The sequence below is a fragment of the Parasteatoda tepidariorum genome, chromosome 1, assembly GCF_043381705.1.
Source record: "Parasteatoda tepidariorum isolate YZ-2023 chromosome 1, CAS_Ptep_4.0, whole genome shotgun sequence".
Classification (NCBI taxonomy): domain Eukaryota; kingdom Metazoa; phylum Arthropoda; class Arachnida; order Araneae; family Theridiidae; genus Parasteatoda; species Parasteatoda tepidariorum.
Window position 1 is genome coordinate 29,974,675 of NC_092204.1, and position 22,349 is coordinate 29,997,023.

At 28.1% G+C, this 22,349-nt stretch overlaps 1 protein-coding gene across 1 annotated transcript; it reads left to right on the forward strand.

The window, feature by feature from the left end:
• The first annotated feature begins 1,413 nt into the window (after positions 1-1,413).
• On the forward strand, positions 1,414-22,029 carry LOC107445364 (ess-2 splicing factor homolog). Its single transcript, XM_043043785.2, has 7 exons — positions 1,414-1,652; positions 7,140-7,314; positions 12,136-12,231; positions 13,685-13,954; positions 16,216-16,461; positions 19,536-19,746; positions 21,610-22,029. Exons 1-7 carry the CDS (start codon positions 1,533-1,535, stop codon positions 21,902-21,904), a joined length of 1,413 nt encoding a protein of 470 aa, XP_042899719.1. The 5' UTR covers positions 1,414-1,532; the 3' UTR covers positions 21,905-22,029.
• Positions 22,030-22,349: the final 320 nt, after the last annotated feature.

Here is a 22,349-nt window from a genome sequence, read left to right on the forward strand (position 1 = left end):
ATCATGATGTATCTTAATGACTCAGTATCTTAATGACTTTATTAGAAGTTGAATATACTTAAGCACCACAAAAATCGAAATTAAAAAAGAAAAAAAAGCTGATTTAAAGACCACGTTAATGCAAATGATTTTATACAAAATATCGGAGTCTGCAGACAAGTCAGGGAGATGGTTTCAGTAATTTAATTGTAACTTAGGAAGTTTTTTAGAGTCATCTTATACTCAATGTCAAACTACATTGGATAAAAAGGGTTATAATTTTTTTTTACCTAAAAAAAGCGAAAGTTTAGGTCAGAAAAACCCTCTAGACTCCTTACCAGGTTTTCCACCGCTACGGAATTGAAATGTTTTAATAGATTTTTTTTTATGAAGCCTTTAAAATTTTCTATGATGGAACAAAAATGCCAACTGTTCCGCTTTAGTAAGAGATTTTATTAAGTGGTGCCGAATTAAAATCTAAAAACGAGCCAATTGCTTTGCTTACTTTCTCCAATACTTTCAAAACTCAAATCTGAGTGCGCTGCCACGAAACGGCATTAACTGATTCGTCGGATTTTTTGAGCCACACAAATGGGGGAATGTGTGAAGTGGGAGTAGAATTGGGGGTGAGAAAGGGTGCAAAAACCAAATAGTAAAGTCATGATGATTAAAATATTACTCACTAATGAGATAGTGAAGCACAGGACTGGCGCGATGGGTTGATAAGGGCCAATCTCACTGCATGTGATTTATGGACCATTCTCACTGTATTTTCGCACATCTGATTGCCGTTGGCGGATACTAAGGACCTAATTAATAAAATATATTTTCCTGACAAAATATCAACCGTCAATATCTCATAACTCAATAAAATGTCAGTGAATCACATGCTGAGAAAACAGTCCACCGTACCCCTCCGTACTACATTATGGTGAGTGGTGCACGCTAGATCTGTATCGGGATCACAAAGTCATCAAGTTCTCAGTATAGTAGCTGAGAATGATCCTACTCTGCTTCAGGTCAAAATAACGATCTGAGGATGGATGGTATGTGAATGTGTTCTCATTGAAAAATGGGATGTGACGTATGCATGCTGTCTCCAAATCATCCTCGGGGATGTTTTCCACACCACCACAAATGGCCCATTCTCCAGCTCTAGTGTGACGTATATAGAACAGACGATAGCATCATCCAGGAAGAAATATATTTTCTAGTGAACACTTACAAATTAGGTTCTCCTTCTCTCTCGACGGTGATCAGAGTTGAAACTCTCATCGAGTGTGAACGGTTCCAAAAATTTAACCTCATGTGTGTCAATCGGAATCAGTATTTCTATGCATTAGCACTATGTTTCAAACGATACAGTGTGAATAGCTCATAAAATGCGAGTTAGGTCAAGCAAATAACACTTTCCCTGTTAAAATTTCATTTTTCAAAATGAAGTGAAATCATTCTATTTACGTTTGGTTTTGGTTGACATTTGGTTTTGAGTGGATAAATCCATGTATAACCTCGTTAATTTTAATATATAAATATTTAAAATTTATCTTGAAATGAGTCTTGATAAGACAGATATGTCTGTCATGTCCACCTCTTCGTCACAAATAAGCTTACTGTCAACCTCTGCGAAACGAAAAGCTAAAAAAATATTGAGCGAAGAAGAATACACAGAGGTATTGAACTTCTTTCTTTTTTTATGATTACTTCATGTCGTTATTTAATTTTGACATTAACACTTCTCTTCATAAATTACATCACTGTCGTGTATTAAATATTTCTTGCATTATAAAATTCACATGAAAAAAAAACATTTCAGACTAAAACTTCTCTGTTAACTTGTCTTTAAAAAAGAATTGTGATATAAAGAGAAACTACATACATTCGAATAATAATTTAAGTTCCAAACCTTTCCACTACTCGTCACCCTTGAGCCCTTCTTATGTTAAACCACCTGTTAAATAGAAAAAATATTAGTACCAATATGAGTAATATTGCTAAAAACTATACCTATTTCGTATAGCAACTTCACTATAAAAAGATAGTCACATTATTATTCATGCTATCTTATTTTACCACTTCTTCACATCTAACTTATTACTGCTTCTAAACAGAGGAAATCACAAAGTAGATAAAATTAATACACACATTGGATTTTAAAGCAAGATTTGCTATTTGAAATCAAAAAGTATTTTTGAAGAACAAAGCTTTTGTTTTTATTGTTTAAGTCTTTTTGATTTTGTAATAATTTTATGGGTACTTACGTATTATCGCAACCAGGTTGGCGCGATTTGTAGGTTTGAGTAAGAAAGTATGAATAGAAAGAAAATGTACATTTATTAATTACAGATAATTTTTTAATACAGTTTTTTATATTATTTTGTTTTAAAATTATTTAAAACAAAATTATTATTATTAAAACAAATTATTATTATTAAAACAAAATTATTATTTATTAATTATTATTAAAATTATCAAATTATTATTAAAACAAAATTATTTAATATTATTTTGTTTCTTTACGAAAAACCGCATGTAACACGTAGGGTTGCCGTAAGTAGGGTCGCCAAATTTGGCGATTTATGCGAATTTTTGACCTGGTTGCGTTAATATGTAATTACCATTTTATGTGTAGTTTAAACTTTAATAGCACCATAAGAAAAAATATTAATTTTATCTTAATTATAACCGTGGTGGCTCAGGAGATAGAGCCTTCGCCTTCCAATAAGGTGAACTGGGTTCGAACTCTAGCGATGGCTGATCAATACAAATTCCACACCCAGCTTGTGCCAACCACAGTGCTGGCGTAAAATATCCTCAGTGGTGCATGGGTTACAGTGCCCTTGCCTTCAGGCCAGTTTCATCTCCATTTAACATAAATGTTTGTTATTTCCATCAAAAAGTTCTCCGCAAAGGCAAATTTTTCCCAATACTTGCTCTAGGAGTTACTTTGTCTTCTGGAATCGGTTAAAAATTATAATGCTACGGAGTTGAACATTAATAGTCATACACCCAAAAGTTGGGTCCGCTATTTTACGAGGGTTATAAAATAAGATGCGAGTATAAGGCTGCAGGAATAACTTTAAAAAATGAAATGTAGTGCTTTATATTTTTTAAGAATTTTAGGAGATTTTTTTTCTCGAAACATCAAAGCAATTGAATTACGTGGTTAGTAATTTTTCCATAATTCGTAGGTCAATTTGCATAGATCATTTAATATTGTAAAATAACTAGCTATTATATTTCTAAAAATTTGCTTTTTATTTCAAAAAGCGATATTGGAATAAAGTTGAAAGGTTTCTCTAAGTAGATTTCTTAAAAACAAAAATATTTTTTGCTGATTATTGAATATTAGATAATTATAAAATTATTGAAAAGATAAATTAAAATAAAAATGATTTTGCAGACCACATGTAAATGAATTGACCCATTAAAGTGAATGAATATTTTTAGCTACCATTTCTATTATTTTTTTACTACCATTTAAGAAATTTGTCCTTTAAAAAGAGTAAAAGTTGGCAGGTATATATATTTTATTTTATGGTGCATCGGGGGTCTGTCCAGGCCAAATTTACTACCGTTTAGCGGTACCTTCGCAAATTCAACTTTAGGAAAAACGGTAGTTTCACAAAATACTTTTTCTTAAAATTTTATTTTTGTATCCCTTAAGAAATGATAAATCCATATTTTTGCATTTTTTTGTGTTGATTTTTTAATATAATTTTTAATTTTCACAAATTATGTATAAATTTTCACCAGGGTTGGGTTTTAGACGTCAAAAAGTGGTTTTTGACATGACAAGGGTATAATACTGGTTTAAACCGTCAAAAACCCGTCAAAAATGTCAAAAACTGAAGTTTGCCAAGAAAATATATAAACTTCAAAACTACCAACAGTTGCCATGCATTNAAATAATGTTTATGTTATGTTATGTTTCATTACTGACAAGCCAAGTATTAAATCATAAGCCACTCTGTCCTGGCCAAATTTACTACCTTTTACCTTCACAAATTCAACTTTAGGAAAAAGGGTAGTTTCACAAAATGCTTTTACTTAAAATTTTATTTTTTTATCCGGTAAGAAACGATAAATCCATATTTTTACCATATTTTTGTGTTGATTTTTTAATATAGGAATTTTTAATTTTCACAAATTATGTCTAAATTTTCACAAAATAGGTACCTATGAGATAAACCTAGACAGACCCCTGATTACTAAAATTGATGCAAATTTGAAGTGTTTATTTGCTTGTTAAATTGAATTCTAACGTTATGTATTAAAATTTTTTAGATCTTCTGTTTTTCTTTTTTTTATAATGATTGCATATTAATGAAACAAAATTGTATAATTTTAAACCGTATATTAAAAATATTAATTTATTCTTAAAAAAGTTTTCTGATGAATACTTTTAATAATAAGTTTTATTTTAAACATTATTGAACCATTTATTTAACCTTGCTTCAAACCAACAGTCAAAATAAACAAAGATTGAGTTCATTAGGAAGATTTCGATATTGTTACCTACTCCTACACCTAAATCAGAGGTCGCCAAAGTGGTCTATATAGACCCCCAGGGGTCTATTGAACAAAATTAGGGGTCGATCTGAGCCTGGGGGTCGATCCGAATCGGAAGGGTCGAATAAAAAACTGTTCTTAATACGTAAATCCCAAATATCTAATTGAGTATGCAAAATTTGTGAATTTTTTTTATAATTGACTTAATATCAGTTTCTTTATGGAACATAAATTAATAAACGCATCATCAAAAACGTGGACATCAACCTGCAAGATGAGTTGGCTGAATTATTATCGGATCTTGAAGCAAAGACGCTTTTTAAAAATTTAACAATAAGTAAATTTTGAACAAATATAAATATAATGCAAAAATATGTAGAACTTTATGAAATAACTCAGCCTTTTTATGCTAGCTTTTCCAAGTTCCTATATGGTTGAAGCCGGTTTCAGTCACGTAAATTCAATCTTAACTAAGTACAGAAATAAATTAAATATGGAGTTACGTGGGGATTTAAAATTAAAATTGACCAGTTTTGAACCCAATATAGCGAACCTTGCAAAAAAACACCAGGCACACTCATCTCATTGGTTAAGAAGCAATAAATCTGTAGTTACTTTACTTATTATTTCCACTTATTTATAATTACTTATTATTTAATAAATATTAAGGTACTTAAATTTCAACATTAATATATTTTTCATAAAACTATTGTTACACAATGTACTATTACTTGAATAAATGTTTAAATCATGAAATAAATGTACAAACACAGTATCTAATAGATTTTTATCTTAATTAACGGAAAATGACTTTTATGGGGGTTGATGGAGATTTTGAAAAATTATATAGGGGTCGATGATGAAAAAGTTTGGCGACCCATGACCTAAATAATCAGTGAGGCACATGAGAAACTAAAACAAATAAGATAGAATGAAGTAGTAACAATGACTTAAAAGGTAAAACTCATAACAAGCTTGAACAAGATAATTTATATTTTTCTTTAATTTCTTCCAACTACAATATTAATTTCAATTTGATGAGAATTCATTTTATATAATTTCATTTAGCTCTTTGGCGATTTCAGTTGGGGCAGAAAGGCAATATCCCTAATGGGCTCTATTCCAAATTTGTATTTATATGCAGGTTAAAAAAATGCATTGTATATTTTTTTTATAACTATATATATATATAGGAATTACCACATTTGGAATATGAAGTTAATACTGCTATAATGCTTAAACGATCTCTTTAGTCTAATTTATTAAAATTTAAAAATAAGCACTAAGCTCACTAAATGCCGACAAATAATCTATAAGGATTCGATGAAAATACCAGTAATAATAATATAATATTTAAGTTCTCCAGTGTAACATAAAATATCCTATTTATTGTTTAGTATTATCAAAATTGTAAGCTATTTGTTATCATAAATAAATGAACTAACCTCAGCGGCGCGACAGCCCATAGAGGACCAAGGCCTACTGCGCCCATCTCAGTTTTCTTGACCTTGGGCTCTGGGGTGCAGGAGCAGATGCTCCGGTCATGTGGTCAGCCGAACACGGGACCCCCAGTGTTTAGTTCCCAAGCATGCTTGGTACTCATTTATCGACCCACTGAAGGGGTGAAAGGCTGAGTCCGCCTAGCCCGGCCCGAGATTCAAACCAGGGACCTGTGGCACAACAGCGCTAAGCGCTACCTCTCAGCCACTAAAAAAAAAAAAACGAATTGTGTACCGAATCAAAACTGAATCTGAAATCGTGTTTATTTTCGTTACAATGAAAATTTTTAAACCTGTTTCTGTAAATCTAAATACTGAAAAATTAATTGTAGTTATAATAAGAAAATATTAGTATTTTATGTAGTTCTGTGCATAGTCATCAAAACTAGATTGTGGTAAATTTTTTCTTTTATGTGTTTGCTGTGATCAATATGATTAATTTTGGTGCCAAGAAATAATACTGAGTATAGTTAATATTTTTGATAAGTTGAAGTTCTTTTCATAATCTTGTAATTTAAAACTAACGAGAAAGGTAACTAATAATAGAGTTATAAATGAAATTATTTAATTTTTTTATTGCTTCAAATTATGCATTCAATTTATGCATTTACATTGTGACAGGTACGTTTCATTTCTATTTTCTTCCAATTTTTAAGTTTGATCCATTATTTTGTAAAATGGAATATGATAGTTTAAACATTTTGGTACTCTCAAGTTATATTACTTCCTTGAAAACAATCTAGTTCTTAAACCGATGTTAGAATGTCAAATATGTTTACTGAACTGGAGAATAGCCTGTAATTTCTTTCTTGAAAAAAAAATTTATATGATATCATTATAAGATAATTTAGTTCTAAACTAAGTAAAAAATGTAAAGAATTTTATTTAGTTTTCATTATTATTTAAATATTTGCTGTTATACTTTGTACATTGCTTAGATAAAATAATAGTAAGTTTTCAAAAGTTAAATTTGCTTTTTCTATGAGATTTTAAGTTTCTGTTTGAATAATTTTTTTTCTAGCATTTTCTCCTTTTCATTAAAAAATTGCTATATTATTAGGGCTTTTCTGCTATGACACATTTTATAGTGTAATTTGAATAAAATAAGTATCTTTATATGCATATGTATACGTGTGTATTTTTTTTTAGGAAATGGAAAAAATTATAACAAGAGATTTTTTCCCAGATTTACCAAAACTCACTGCTCAAAATAATTACTTAGATGCTGTTGAAAAAGGAGATATTGCCAAAATGCAAGAGATTCAACTTATGTATCAACTTAGTGAAAGTACCAGAAGTAGAGTGAGCTCTGTCAGAGATCTAGGTATTAATTTTTTAAGTTATCGATCATTCTAATTTACAATCACATAATTATATACTTTTATTTATTTATTTTTTTTAATTAATCTTTTTGTTTAAATGCATTTATTTATTCTCTAGTTTTAATCACTTCGAAAAAAAAAGCTATGTTTGCATGTACAGTCGAACTCGTTTATAACGAGCTCGGATTTAACGAGGGGAAACGAGAATATTTGGTTGGATCAATGTTAAATCTATGGAACAGAAGTCTCTTTTAACGAGCAAGATGATAAGAAATGCGCGCGAAATAAAAAAAATCCAAAAAAGATAAATGAAAAAAATGAATGTTTTGTTAAGAATCTTTTCTTTTATTTTTCTTCCCGTTTATTGTTTCTTTCCTTTAAGACTGTAGCGCAACTAGAAAATTTTTGCTGGAAGGGGGATGGGATAGTTATTATTAAATTAAGAAAAGTATTTAATTAAAGTAAGTAAGTATTTATTAAATTTTAGGTAAACTCAATCATTTGACCTCCCAAGCCCCCCCCCCCCCTTCTGGNGGGGTGCAGGAGCAGATGCTCCGGTCAGGTGGTCAGCCGAACGTGGAACCCCCAGTGTTTAGTTGGTACTCATTTATGGATCCACTGAAGGGGTGAAAGGCTGAGTCAGCCTTGCCCGGCCCGAGATTCGAACCAGGGACCTGTGGCACAACAGCGCAGAGCGCTACCGCTCAGTCACTAAAAAAACCTAAATCGTGTACCGAAAAAACCAAATCTGAATCATGTACTGAGTCAAAACTGAATCTGAAATCGTGTTTATTTTCGTTATAATTAAAAATTTTAAACCTGTTTCTATAAATCTAAATAATGAAAAATTAATAGTAGTTATAATAAGAAAAAATTAGTATGTTATGTACTTCTGTGCAAAGTCATCAAAACTTGATTGTGGTAAATTTTTTATTTTATGTGTTTGCTATGATCAATATGATTAATTTTGGTGCCAAGAAATAATACTTAATATTTTTGATAAGTTGAAGTTCTTTTCATAATCTTATAATTTAAAAATAACGAGAAAGGTATCAAATAATAGTTATATAAATTATATTATTTAATTTTTTTTATTTTGCTTCAATTTATGCATTCAGTTTTGTGCATAAATATGCAGTGGCAGATTTATTTATGACCATTTTACTCTTTACAAAAAACAGGTTTACAGTTAGTTTAAATGAAAGTAAAATTAAAATATATTTATTTTGCATTGCAACAGGTACGTTTCATTTTTATTGTCTTCCAATTTTTAAGTTTGGTTCATTATTTTGTAAAATGGAATATGATAGTTGAAACATTTTGGTACTCTCAAGTTATATTACTTTCTTGAAAACAATCTAGTTCTTAAACCAATGTTAAAATGTCAAATATGTTTACTGAATTGGAGAATTGCCAGTAATTTATTTCTTACTTGAAAAATAAATTATTATGATATCAATTGAAGATAATTTAGTTCTTAACTAAGTAAAAAATGTAAAGAATTTTATTTAGTTTTCATTATTATTTAAATATTTGTCATTATACATTGCACATTGCTTAGATAAAATAATAGTAAATTTTCAAAAGTTAAATTTGCTTTTTCTATGAGATTTTAAGTTTCTAGTTGAATAATTTTTTTTCTAGCATTTTCTCCTTTTCATTAAAAAATTTCTATGTGATTAGGGCTTTTCTGCTATGACGCATTTCATAGTGTAATTTGAATAAAATAAGTATCTTTATATGCCTGTATTTTTTTTTTTTTTTTTTTTTTTTTTTTTTTNTATTTTTTTTTAGGAAATGGAAAAAATTATAACAAGAGATTTTTTCCCAGATTTACCAAAACTCACTGCTCAAAATAATTACTTAGATGCTGTTGAAAAAGGAGATATTGCCAAAATGCAAGAGATTCAACTTATGTATCAACTTAGTGAAAGTACCAGAAGTAGAGTCAGCTCTGTCAGAGATCTAGGTATTAATTTTTTAAGTTATCGATCATTCTAATTTACAATCACTTAATTATATACTATTTTTGTTTTTTTGATTTAATTAATCATTTTGCTTAAATGCATTTATTTATTCTCTAGTTTTAATTACAGTACAGAACCCGTTATCCGGAAATCAGAAAACCAAAATTCCGGAACGAAATTCGACAAATTTTTCCATCATTTTTAAAAAAAAAAAAAAAAAATATTTAAAAAAATTCCTCATGAGATTTTAGGATTTTTCTTTCTTTTTTCAAAGATGTTTACCTTACCATCATTTTGGAAATAATCATTAGTGTATTACTCCATCGTTTTTTCTTCTTTTTAAGATTATTTCCAAAAAAAATTTTTTTTAGTTGGGATTAACAATGAAAAAAAACGCCTTTTTGTAGCGATTCAGAAAATTGGAAAAATCAGTTATCCGGAATAGTGATGGTCCAGATCGTTCCGGATAATCTGTTCCCTACTGTACTTCAAAAAAGAAGTTATGTTTGGATGTACAGGGGTCAGTACAGGCCAAATTTACTACCGTTTAGCGGTACCTTCACAAATTCAACTTTAGGAAAAACGGTAGTTTCGCAAAATACTTTTTCTTAAAATTTTTATTTTTTCATCCCTTAAAAAGCGATAGATCCATATTTTTGTGTTAAGTTTTTAATATAATTTTTAATTTACTCAAATTATGTCTAAATTTTCACAAAATAGGTACCTCTCAGAAAAACCTAGACAGACCCCTGATGTATTTCACTTTCTAATTAATTACAAAATTTTTGTGTTATTATTGGCATGTACGCATTTCATGTGTGATATTGATTTTTGATGCATTTTTAAACTTTTTTTTTAACGAAATGGAAAAGCCTTTTACAGCATTACTCTTCGGTATTCCTTCTTCATAGCTTAATTTTTGCATGAGATCAATCCACAATTTATGAAACTTACATTATATCATTTTAGTAGGACATCCACAGGTAACTAAAGGCTAGTTTTTCTTTTTTGTTTTACAAAAACAGCTAAATTACTATTTTCAGAAAACTTATAGCTAATTTTATAAAGAAGTACTATTTTTAAAAACACTACGTCTAGTTATAAAAATATCGAAAATCTAAAAGCCATTCGGCACAAAAAATATAACAGCCAAAGAAAAACAAATGGAACAGTCCTGAGTAAAGCAGGTAAGTGATGATTTCTAACTTGAAATATTAATGTAGTACGTAATATCATAAAAATATTGCAAAACAACATTGATTTACAGTGCGGTTTACAAGTTTATTAAAAATGTAATTACTAAAATTTTAAATTTGCCTGGTGTAAGAAGAGTAATTTCTATTTATTTATTTTTTTATTCTCTGACTTGAAACTTTAGCTTTTTAATGTGGTTAGTTAAAATATTATGTGCATAATATGTGTTAAAATATTTTCCGATTTTCTGTAATATTTCTTGAGATGAACGAATAATCTTATTGTAAGTGCTTAATGCACTTCATGTGTTTGATTTAAAAAATACAAACGGATTTTCTTTTCAAAATTCAATATTAAATAATAAAGTATTTTGCAAGTTTGTCAAATAATAAGTGAGACTTAGCAGTGGCTTAACTTTGAAAATCTGTGATATCTGAAAATCAAATTTAAAAATTGATCCACTTTGTGACAGAACCCCGCAGCACGACAATGAGCACTGCTAATTATTTTCTATCCTGGATTACAACATTTTCACAATAGCTCTTGTCTGGCTGAGTTGCTTTTGCTGACAAATTTGAATTCGTGCAAATCGACTCAATAAATTCTGCTAAAAGGAATATGTGTTGAATGTTGTGTGTTTCTAGACCTGAAAATAACCGGCGTGCCAAGGTGAGTCAACGAAAAAAATGACGACTTTGAATAAATAAACAACTATTCACTTATTCCGATCTTCTTTTTTTTTTTTTTTTTTTTTTTTTTTTTTTTTTTTTTTTTTTTTTTTTTTTTTTTTNTTTTTTTTGAATTATTGTATGGTAAAAATGCAGAAAGAGTCTGAAAAGCAGAATTTTCATTAACATGCAAACTGTTTCCCCCCAAATTTTAGTCCTTTAGAATCAATTTGTAATGGAAAGATTCATATGAAAGGAAAGTTCTTTAACAATTTACATATTTCAAAATTGTAATCTATACAATGAATGTATTTTGCCTCCCTAAATATTTATGAATAAATTCTTTAAAGTCCTTATTTCTTATCTAAACTTAAATTCTTATCTCAATTTTGTCACATATTTATATTATTTTTATTGGTGAATTAATTTTCAATAGCTGTAGATTATTTCTAATAACATTTTTATTAAAAAATATAATTTAATCCAAATAAAAAGAGTTTGTAAAAATTGGCTATTATCAATTATTGGTCACCAAAAGGGGGTTTGAGGAAAAAAATTACTATACTAAGTTTTTGAGTCTACCAGCCTCTGGCTACTAATTAAAATTTTAAATTTTCAGGTCTATGTGTTACATCCTGACCCACAACTTCTGTATTTTTTTTTACCTAGAATAACATTTAAAATAGAAAATTTAAAAAAAAAAACTAAATATTTATTAATTCCTTACTTCCTTTTTGATGTTGTTCAATTTAAATAAATAACAGTTGTACTTTCCTTAAAAACATTACATTACTTTTGCAATGTATTAAATTCTTTTTGAAAGTTTTTTTTTTTTTAATATTATTATTTATAGACTTGTTCATATATGTGTTAACTTTGTGTTCAATGTTTATAGTGTGCATTAGAGCATAATTATTTAGATTCCTATTTTTTTAAGACTTGATGTTCCAGTTTAATTATAAAAATTAATAGTTTAATATTATGATTCTTTTAGTTTCCACGCCATCTACTTTTGAGACTCCAGATATAAGACTAAATAGCTCTCCTACTCATAGTGAAATAGAATTACACCGCAACCCCATAAAACCTAGTAAGTATTATTTTATTTTTGATTAAATATTAGGAATTTACTTATTAGTAATTTTTATTATCTTTTTTTTTATTTTCGAAGAGCAAAAGTTGTATCAGGGGTCTGTTTAGAAGAAATTTGGGTCCGCTAACGGATTCTTCACAAAATATCTTTTCATAAAAACGGACCCTTCACAAAAATTTTTAACTTAAAAACGGACCCTTCACAAAATGATTTTTCTTTTAGTCGGACCCTTTACAAGTTTGTTTATCTTCATTATTATTTTGTTAATCGAATAAACCCTTTCCAGGGCAGAAAACAAGAAAGATGGATGCAGTAAACGAATTAAGTTTTATCTTCAGCAGACGATTCTTCCATTATTCGTCCGAAATTAATATTCTGCGTTCAGCAGCATAGGCTAAATACCAAATATTTGTAGGTTGCATCTCTAATTCAGAAGCAGCAATTGTTGTTTATTTTTTAAAATTTAATTTTTTAATTATAATTTTACAGTGTTGAACATAATCTTGTATGTCTTTACAATTTAAAAACTCCTTGAAAAAGTTTTTTTTGTTGCAATAACGGACCCTATTTGCACAAATTCATAAAAGCGGACCCTAGTTAATAGAATGTGAGTCATTTTTTCACAATTTCACGAAAAACGGACCTTTTACAAAATGTCTGAACAGACCCCTGTGTATGTATAATTTTAAATAAAGTGAATAAACTTTTCAATTAAATTTTGTATGTTACTAATTTTGTATTTTTTAATTAGATTTTAAATTAAATTCTGCTTCACTGGTTGAATGTCTATAAACTTCAACAAGCTTTTTCAGGACCTGTACTGTTTTGCAATATAGACCAAATAAGTCCAAATATAGATAACCTGCAGTCAATAGCTGCTGAGCTTGCTGGACAGACAGCTAACTGAACCATAAAATGGCAAATTCTTTTGTATTCACTACCACCCTTTCATTAAACAATGAGTGTGGGTACACACTTGATTTTTTATTCTGAAATGCAGAACTAGAATCAGCAGTTTTTTTTTAGAAACCCAATTTTCTGCCTCTTTCCTCGTGTATTTAGAAAATCTTTTTTTATTGTGTTTTGGATTCAGCATATTAGTAACTAAAACATGGAAGGGAGCAGGAGCTTGATTACACCTCTTTTCAATAATGTTTTCATATGGACTTAGATTCTCATTGTCTGGTTGGTTTAAGTTCTGGTTCTGTGTCACTTAGAATTAAAAGTTTTGTGTGACTGATAAATAATAATTAAAGGTCTCATTTTTTGTATTCTGATAATGGTCAAACCTAAATTATAAAAAGTGAAAAAAGAAGAGCTACTGGGTTGGAAGGAATATTGGGTGTTTTTCTGATAAGACTGTCTTTTTGTCATCACCAAACTATATTTTAAAATATCTAACATGTAATGTAATGTAATCATTATTTTGAAAAACTTAATTATATTTTAGGCAGTGAAAAGAGTAAGGAATCTTTAGATCAATTTTTAGCAAAAGCTACCAGTGAAGATAATGCTTCTTTCCAAGTAATCATTGAAAAGTCTAAACAAGTTCATCAACAGAAATATCCATGGTTATACAAAGATGAAGAAGCAGAACAAAAGAAGATAGAAGATTTGCTTGCATTGCCTACAACAGAAAAATATGCTATTGAAAAATCAAAACCGGAGCTTGTTACTTGGGCTTATAAAAACAAAAATGCATTAATGTATGTCCCTGATGGTAAGTTGGTGGATAATTTTCTTCTATTTTTTATTTATTTATTTTTTTATACATTGCAGAGTTTATATTTTTATTTTGAAAAAAAAATTAATTATAATATATTTCAAACTATATTTGCTGCATTATACGTTAAAATCTATGATTCATATTTATTAAAAAGGAAATAAAAAATATATCATTATTAACTAAAATAGACTAACAAAACAAATCATAAGATTAATTTCCTTTTTTATAAACTTAAAAACAATCTATATTAAATAACTGTATTAAATTTTTCTTTTATTCTAAGTTTGCCTTTTTTTTATTTGCAAGATTCATAATATTTTTAAAATGTCATTTCAAAAGCGATTGTAATTTATTTCACTCAAATTGACTAATATAATTTTGCTAATCGAAACTTATTGAAACATTAAAGTAAACATTAAATTTTACCACTTCAAAAATTATCTTTTATTAAAATATTTTNTGCATTATATGTTAAAATGTATGATTCGATATCATTATTCACTACTGAAAAACAAACTAGCAAAACAAATCATAAGATTAATTTCCTTTTTTATAAACTTAAAAACTATCTATATTAAATAACTGTATTAAATTTTTCTTTTATTCTAAGTTTGCCTTTTTTTTATTTGCAAGATTCATAATATTTTTAAAATGTCATTTCAAAAGCGATTGTAATTTATTTCACTCAAATTAACTAAGATAATTTTGCTAATCGAAACTTATTGAAACATTAAAGTAAGCATTAAATTTTACCACTTCAAAAATGATCTTTTATTAAAATATTTTGACAATTTTTAAATCAATGATTTTATTGTGATTTAATCAACAAACGAATCACAATGTGCTAAAAAAATAAGCAGAACAACTGGATATCTTATAATCTATGAATCAGATTTTCATGTAGGATACAATCTTGAGGATTTGACTTCAAATGTGCAAATTCATTTGAAGAGACGATATTTTGAGTTACAAGATCAGGTAAAAAACATACTTTGTGTGAATAAACATTATTTCATCGGCATATTTGAATCCTCAAGATATGGGAGGTAGAGAAAGTCTAAAAATAGGATTCCAATAGTTTGAATCTCGAAAACAGTTGAAAGTTTATATCTGCCTTTTTGTGCTTTTCATCAATTCAAAGAAATAGCATTTTTAATTTTTATTTTTTAAAAACTAAGGACTTCTTTCGAATTGTTGTTTTAATTATGGTGATTAAAATGGACTAAACATTTTGTCTGCTCTTGTGACTTAACTAAAGAAACCATATTTTCCTTACTGCAGCTACTGCCATATATTTTTATAGTCTAAAATCAAAAACTATCCGGTGGAATTTTTTTTTTTTTTTGTCTGATTTTGAACATTTAATGACTATATTTAAATCTAAGTTCTCAGTTATTAATGTGTTTAATTTTTTACTTTATGCACTGTACTCCAGATTTTTTTTTCAAGTTTAAATTAGTTTTGAAATTTATTTTATTTTATTTTTACATTATTCTAGTCTTTAAGAAGTACAGAAAAAAGATTTTGGAATTGAGGAAAATTAAAATTATTGAAAATAACTTTATTTTATAAACAAAACTCATTTGATAAATCTGAATTATCGTTGAGTTATGCATGAAATTTTAGCAAATTAATATATAATTTAATGATTCTAATACGAAAATATATGGCTGATTTCATATATATTTTTATTTTTTTAGTAAGATATATTAATTTCGTAGTGTCTGATGAATATTTAATCTTTAGAATTAAAATATTGCTTTTGTTCTTAAATGAACATATCTTTTTTGCCAGATTTTCTTAAAACGAGTCCTTTCTCACATCCTCAATAGTAAAGTATAGATTAAAAAAGGGTCATTTTTATAAATTTAAATTTTGTGTATATGTTTTTCGACAAATTTGTATTTGGCAAGGGACTGTTCTTACAAATCAAATTCAAATTTTTTGAAGTGATTGTAAAACAGCTCTGATTTCTACTGGAATTGTTCCCTCAAAATATAATTTATCCTAGAAAAAGCTGTTTTTTTCCCTTTTATTCTTTGTTTTAATTTATATACTCTTCGTAACAATTGTAGATGTATGATGCTATTTATCTTTTTTTTTTCCTAACGTATGCCGTTGTTATGATAAGTCAGGTATGATTGTTATATATTGTTGGTTTTCAAGGAATAGTCTCAATCTGTAATTCTGACTTTTAGTTGGATTTTGAATTTTAAAAAAATCATGTATGTCATGTCTTGTTTATTTTTATAAAGGAGCTGAGTTTACATCTGAGGAAAAACTTATATTTGGTGATAAGAAGAAAATTATGCATGACAACACGAGATTCGACACACCGCCCTTTGATGAAGAGGCTAACAAGGAAGCCATAGCAGAGGCAGCTTCTCTTCAAGCCAAAATGAAAGAAGGAAGAGTTGGCATAGACGGGAAGGAAATCATTCCTGGAGAGTCACCCAGAGTTAATGGATATGGTTTTGTGGGTACTCCAGCACCTTCACCAGGTATCTATTATACTTCATGGTTAATTCCTTAAATAAATTGATGATTTACTTGATGATACTTACGTCAGTCTTCTCCGTAGGCGTTTTTAAAAGGGCGACCCATCCCGCCTGCCCTTTGATCACTATAAATATGTGTTTGTAAAAATGGTGACATTTTGTAGAAACACCACCTTTTTATTTTATTTTTTCAGGAAAAAGTTTTTTTTTTTTTTTTAACTACCCATTTTAAGGAAATGTCAACTTAGGTTTTATTTAGTTATTCGTAATTATTTAACTTTAATTTTTAATTTCATTCCTTCATTTTAGTAAGATTTTTCTTACCTTATCTAGTTATATAGTTAAAATTCACATGATATTCAGCACCTAAGATACAGGGATGTGATTCTTCCGCGGATTCGCGGATTTCCGCTTTTTGTCAGATTTTTCCCGCTAATTTCCGCGGAAATTGTTTTTTGAACAAGTTAAAATATTTTATGAGGAATTTTCTTTTTTTGGAAATTCAATCTTTGAAATAAAATGATTATATTTATTTACGATTTTCAAAGATAAACAGAAAATTCAAACTATGTCCTAGCTGCTAACCCTTCCGTATTTTTACTTATTTTAACTATTTTCTCCTCTTTTACACACAGAAAATAAGATTTTCCGTATTTTTATTCGTCCGCCGGATAGCTCGTATTTTCGCAATTCAGACGTCGTGACCCTGTTGTCTGGCGTAAAAGCAAACGAAAATATATATATATATATAAACGTGGATTTGCGGTGAAAATATTTATTTGCTCATTCAATTAATCTTGAAAATTTCTATTTATTACGTCTAAACAAAAACAATACTAACAAGTCTTTTAGAAATCCCAAGTCCAGACTCTGCAAATATCTCGATTGTTATTCACGCGATTTTAATATCAATCATCGATTTTCGTATTTACCTGATTTAAAAGTTGCGCATTGCGATCCTTATTTACGCTATTTAAACATCGTGCATTATGATTCTTATTTACGAGATTTGAAAATCCAATATCGCGCTTTGTATTTATGCATTTTTAAAATCGCGATTTTATTATCAAGCATCGATTTTCGTATTGACCGGATTTGAAAGTTGAACGTTGCTATTCTTATTCAGCCGATTTAAATATCGTAAATTGTGATTCTTATTTTTGAGATTTAAAAATCCAATATTGCGATTCTTATTTTTGAGATTTAAAAATCCAATATAGCGATTTGTATTTATACGCTTTTAGAACTCTATGTAGCGATTCATATTCACGTGAGCTGAAAATCCAATGTCGTGATTCGCTATTGCGGTTGTAATATCAAACGTCGATTTTCGTAATTATACGTGCTTTAAAAATTAGACATTGTGATTTGTATTCACGCGATTCAAAAATTATGCATTGTGATTCGTATTTACGTGATCTAAATATTACGCATCATGATTTGTATTTTCGCATTTTTTAAAATTCGATATAGAGTTTCATATTCATACAATTTTAAAATTAATCATCGGGATTTATAATCACATGGCTAAAATCGCACTTTTTTCGTCAAATTTTTGTGTTATATATATATATACGTACCTATATTCCTTCATTCTTGGATTTCCTCTTTTTTACTTTCTGACTACTCTCATCCCTGAAGATATCACAAATAAGGAGGGGAATATATATTGATGAGTGATATTCTAGTGATTTTACCATTTACTTTTAAATAAATAAATACCTTAATTAAAAAGGCACCTTTAAATGTTTATATTCTCATAATTTTTAGTTTAAAATTTAAAAAATGCTTTCTAGTTATCAATCAATCTTAGTTTACTCTTTTTGAAGAAAATTACAGAGATTGTCTTTTAGCTTGCCTTTAATTATTTTTTAAAAGCTTCGAGTTTTTCTGTTATTTTGATATAATGAGTGAGAAGTACTTTGGGAAATATACACATAAAATAGTATAAGGGTAATTTAAACATTGAGGATCAAATTCAGTTGTTACATAATATTGCACATTTTGATAAATTTTAATGGTAGTGAGTGTCCTTTTAAATCTCAAAATGCCCTTTTCTGTGAAGAAGCACCTTGTCCTTTTTTATTCCTAAGGAAAACTCTGCTTGCATGAAGAATGTTTTCAAATATTTTCTATAAAGAAGATATTTTTAAGCATTCTCAAAACAGTAATTATTCAAAATATTAATTGTTATTAAAAATTATACTTCGTTTCTTATAACCATTCTTACTGTTCAATTAGGAAAGAACTTTTTATTTTTTGGAGAAAAACATCAGGGGAAAATAATGATTTTAATGGCCATAATGAGGGAATTCATTCCTTTGTGTAAGAAAACACCATAAATTAGTTCTAAAAATTAAGGAGTAAATTATGCAGCATTATTATTCTTAAAGTAAAAAAAATCTTAACACATCTGTTTCTCCTTTAATAAAATCAATTTATAACAGCTTTATAAATTTTTTACATAGAAAAATATTTTTATTGCATATAAATTACTTACATCTTTAATTTTTAAATGAATATTTGAATGAAATTTTCTGGTTAAACAGAATATTCTTTTTAAAAATTTAATGCATTGAAAGATACCATGACCATCTTTTAGCACCTTATATTTAGGAATTTAACAGTTAGACTAGTGGTTTTTTTAAAAAAAAAAATAAAGAATTAAATTAATTTGCTTAAATATATTTTGTGCAGATGGTAAGTGACGCAGATTGCCCATTCAACAGTCGCAAACTTGGCTCCAGGTCGCAAGTTGTGCATTCAAAGTTCTACTTTTTTAAAGTTGTACTTTAAGTTTAATTGAAGCTAACAAATATCTTTGCCTTGTTGAAAAATATTTTGATGATATGTTTGAGACTACAAATTTTACATGTAAAAGTTTTATGTTCATATGTACCACTAACATTAATGAAGAAACTGCATAAATTTAGATTTGACTAATTCCTTTAATTTCTAGAATATTCTGGTAGTTAATTTAATGTCAATGGTGTTAGGGTCATTTGTCACTATATTAGTGTTAAAACTTAAGTTGTAAAATAAGCTATCATCACAATATTATTATTTATTTTTTTTAGGTGTGACAGATACTCCAATTATGACTTGGGGTGAAATTGAAGGAACACCTTTCCGCTTAGATGGGGGAGATACACCCCTTCCACAAAATCCTGGAGGACAGCAATTTAAAATTCCTAACCTATCAGCCCGTGAAAGAATAGCACTATCTTTAGCAGACAAAGCTGCTAAGAAGCACAGAAAAACCAGCAAAACAAACTGGAGTCCTTTTAAGTAAGCTAACATTTTAACCTTAGGTACTGAAATAATGCCTTTATTTTTTATTTGTGTTTTACTATGAAAAAAGAATATTTTGACTATTAAAAAGCCCTTTTGCACTTTAAAAGTAGAAACTTCACTAACTCAAACCTAAGTTTTTAAAAAAATTTTGATAACTAAGAATAAAAAAGTTTTTGTCTTCAAAATTTTCATTCACATAATGCTTAAGAAATACCTTGTGTTGATAATTATTTTTTCTTCTTTAACTTTCAATTTTTTTCCCCTCACAAATACAATCTTTGTTACTTATTTAAAAAAGATTAAAAACTGGTTGTAGGAGAATTACATTTCTACCTTTTTCTAAAGATAACATAATATTTACAGTGTTTTCAGTAGTATAGGTTAATCCAGTACATGAGTTTACTCCTTATTTTAAATACAAAATAGTACATTTGATGAATAAGTTGAACTCTTACTTCACACCCGTTAAATACAAATTTCTGACCAAATGTAAAATTCTATTTTTCAAAGATATAAACTAAATATGAAAAACAATTGCTAATGTATTAATTTAAACAAATTAATGAGAGGTTTTTAGCTAGACCTTTAACAATACATAAAATATTATATATGATCCTCTGAATGTATGTCAATTTTTACAAGTCAGTTACAAGTTTATTGGTAAAAAAATGATTCTGAACTCTGCTCTAGTATCTGCCCCTATTGGTGCACAAACTTTTATTCCTCTATATGTCTAAAGATAGATCAGGGCTCTCACAGGTTAAGAAGAACAGGGAATTTTATTTTGACTGTAAAAAGCATGGAATAGCTGGGAAAAGTTGCTTCTGTTTTTTTTAAACAAAAACCTAGAAAATTCTTGAATCATACCTGTAAAATAATCAGTTACTGAGATTCAATTTTAATGATTCTAACAGGTATTACAATTATTTTATAAAATTCCACTTTTTATTGAAATTTTTCCACGTTTCAGTGTTATATTTTTCTCACAAAATCTAGTATTTGACATTAAATAAAAAATCAAAGTTTTCCAATAAAAAATTGTATAATACGGATAATTTATGGTCTGGATTTACATTGAAATTTTCCTGAAGGAAAGTTGGGGAATTCTTTTTTTCTTTCTGAACCCTACAGATAATTATCGTCTGTTCTCATTAGATAGAAAAAACACAATACTATTTTGACTCTACTAGGAACACCCAGATATCTTTGGTTATCATTAGCATTAAGAAAAAAATTATCTTGGTATTTATCTATAAAATATATATCTGTCATATTTTTTTAATCTTATTTTTTTGCTTTGATTTTGATTGTTGTGCAAAATTAAAGGCTTGAAAATATAAAGGTTCTTTTTTGATATAGTATTTGCATGATATTATCTTATTATGCAACAACATTTAGGATATAGATATTTAGCTATTCTCTATAAATTATTGTACACTACACTACACTTACATCAATTTTTTTAAAATTATTTTTATCATAAAAAGTGTGTCATCAATGTATGTAGTTAAAAATACCAAAAAATTATTTAAAAGTTAAAGATAATTTTAAAAAGTAATGTTCTGCACTCTTTTACGAAACAATCTCTTTGTTTGAAAATAGTTTGGTTTTATAGTAATCAAAATTTTAAAAGAAAAATATTGTGGATGAAGTTACGATGGTAACAAATCAAAATTATTAGGTTAAAATATTCTTGCAAAAGAAATGGAAACTAATTTTGTTGAATCAAAACAATTGTGGGGTTGATGAGAGAAGCAGAAGAGCAAGCATGGGGTGGAGCCCACGATCTATCTATAAAATTAACATTGTATGATCATTTGTTTTTAAAAATTATTTTTATTGTTTATCTGTTTGCAGTTCTCCAAAAGTAGGATCACTTACACCACTAGAAAAGCTACAAAGTATGTCGCCAGCTGCACGTAAATTAGCATATGCCAAATTAGGTATTCAAAGAGATACTGACAAAGCTCTTCGAGCCAGCTACTCCCCCTCTCCTTTGCGGACACCCAATGGAAGCAAAACTCCCATTATCTCCTCTACACCAGGAACTCCAGCTGTTACGCCCTCTCCTAAAACTACTGTTATCACTCCCTTGCATACTGAAACATTATTAACAAAACCAAAAAGAAGCAAAGCTAGTGACTTTTTCTAACTCTGTTATAAAAATGTTATTTATTTCAAAGATATGCTAATCTTGTCAATCATCCTACATCTTGTAAATTATATTGTTTTAATTTGTAAATATTCTATTGAATAGTAAAATATTTTTATACTTCATTGCTTTATTTCTAATTTGATACTTCTATTTCTTGAATATCTAAAATATAAATTTTGTTGATTCTCTTTTGAAATTAAATAGTTTTTTACAAGTCAAATAATAACAAATATTTTTTTATGAGAGTTGAAAATGTTTTTTATTATTATTATTTTCCACCTATTTGAAATAATATAGATTTATTACTTTTTTAAATTAACACCACATATTACATTTTATGGTGATAAAAGTGTGCAATGCACAAATCGGTCAAATAGTTTTCGTTACAGTCTGTATCTGTATTAAATATACTACTTTTTTTTAAAATTGGAAACTCAGAAAC

What these genes read in the sequence shown, in the direction of transcription:
- LOC107445364 (XM_043043785.2), top strand. Translation starts at nt 1,533, where the DNA reads ATGAGTCTTGATAAGACAGATATGTCTGTCATGTCCACCTCTTCGTCA. An exon ending in GAGCTCTGTCAGAGATCTAG is followed by an intron (nt 7,315 to 12,135) that starts GTATTAATTTTT and finishes TGATTCTTTTAG; the next exon opens with TTTCCACGCCATCTACTTTT. An exon ending in ATTAATGTATGTCCCTGATG is followed by an intron (nt 13,955 to 16,215) that starts GTAAGTTGGTGG and finishes ATTTTTATAAAG; the next exon opens with GAGCTGAGTTTACATCTGAG.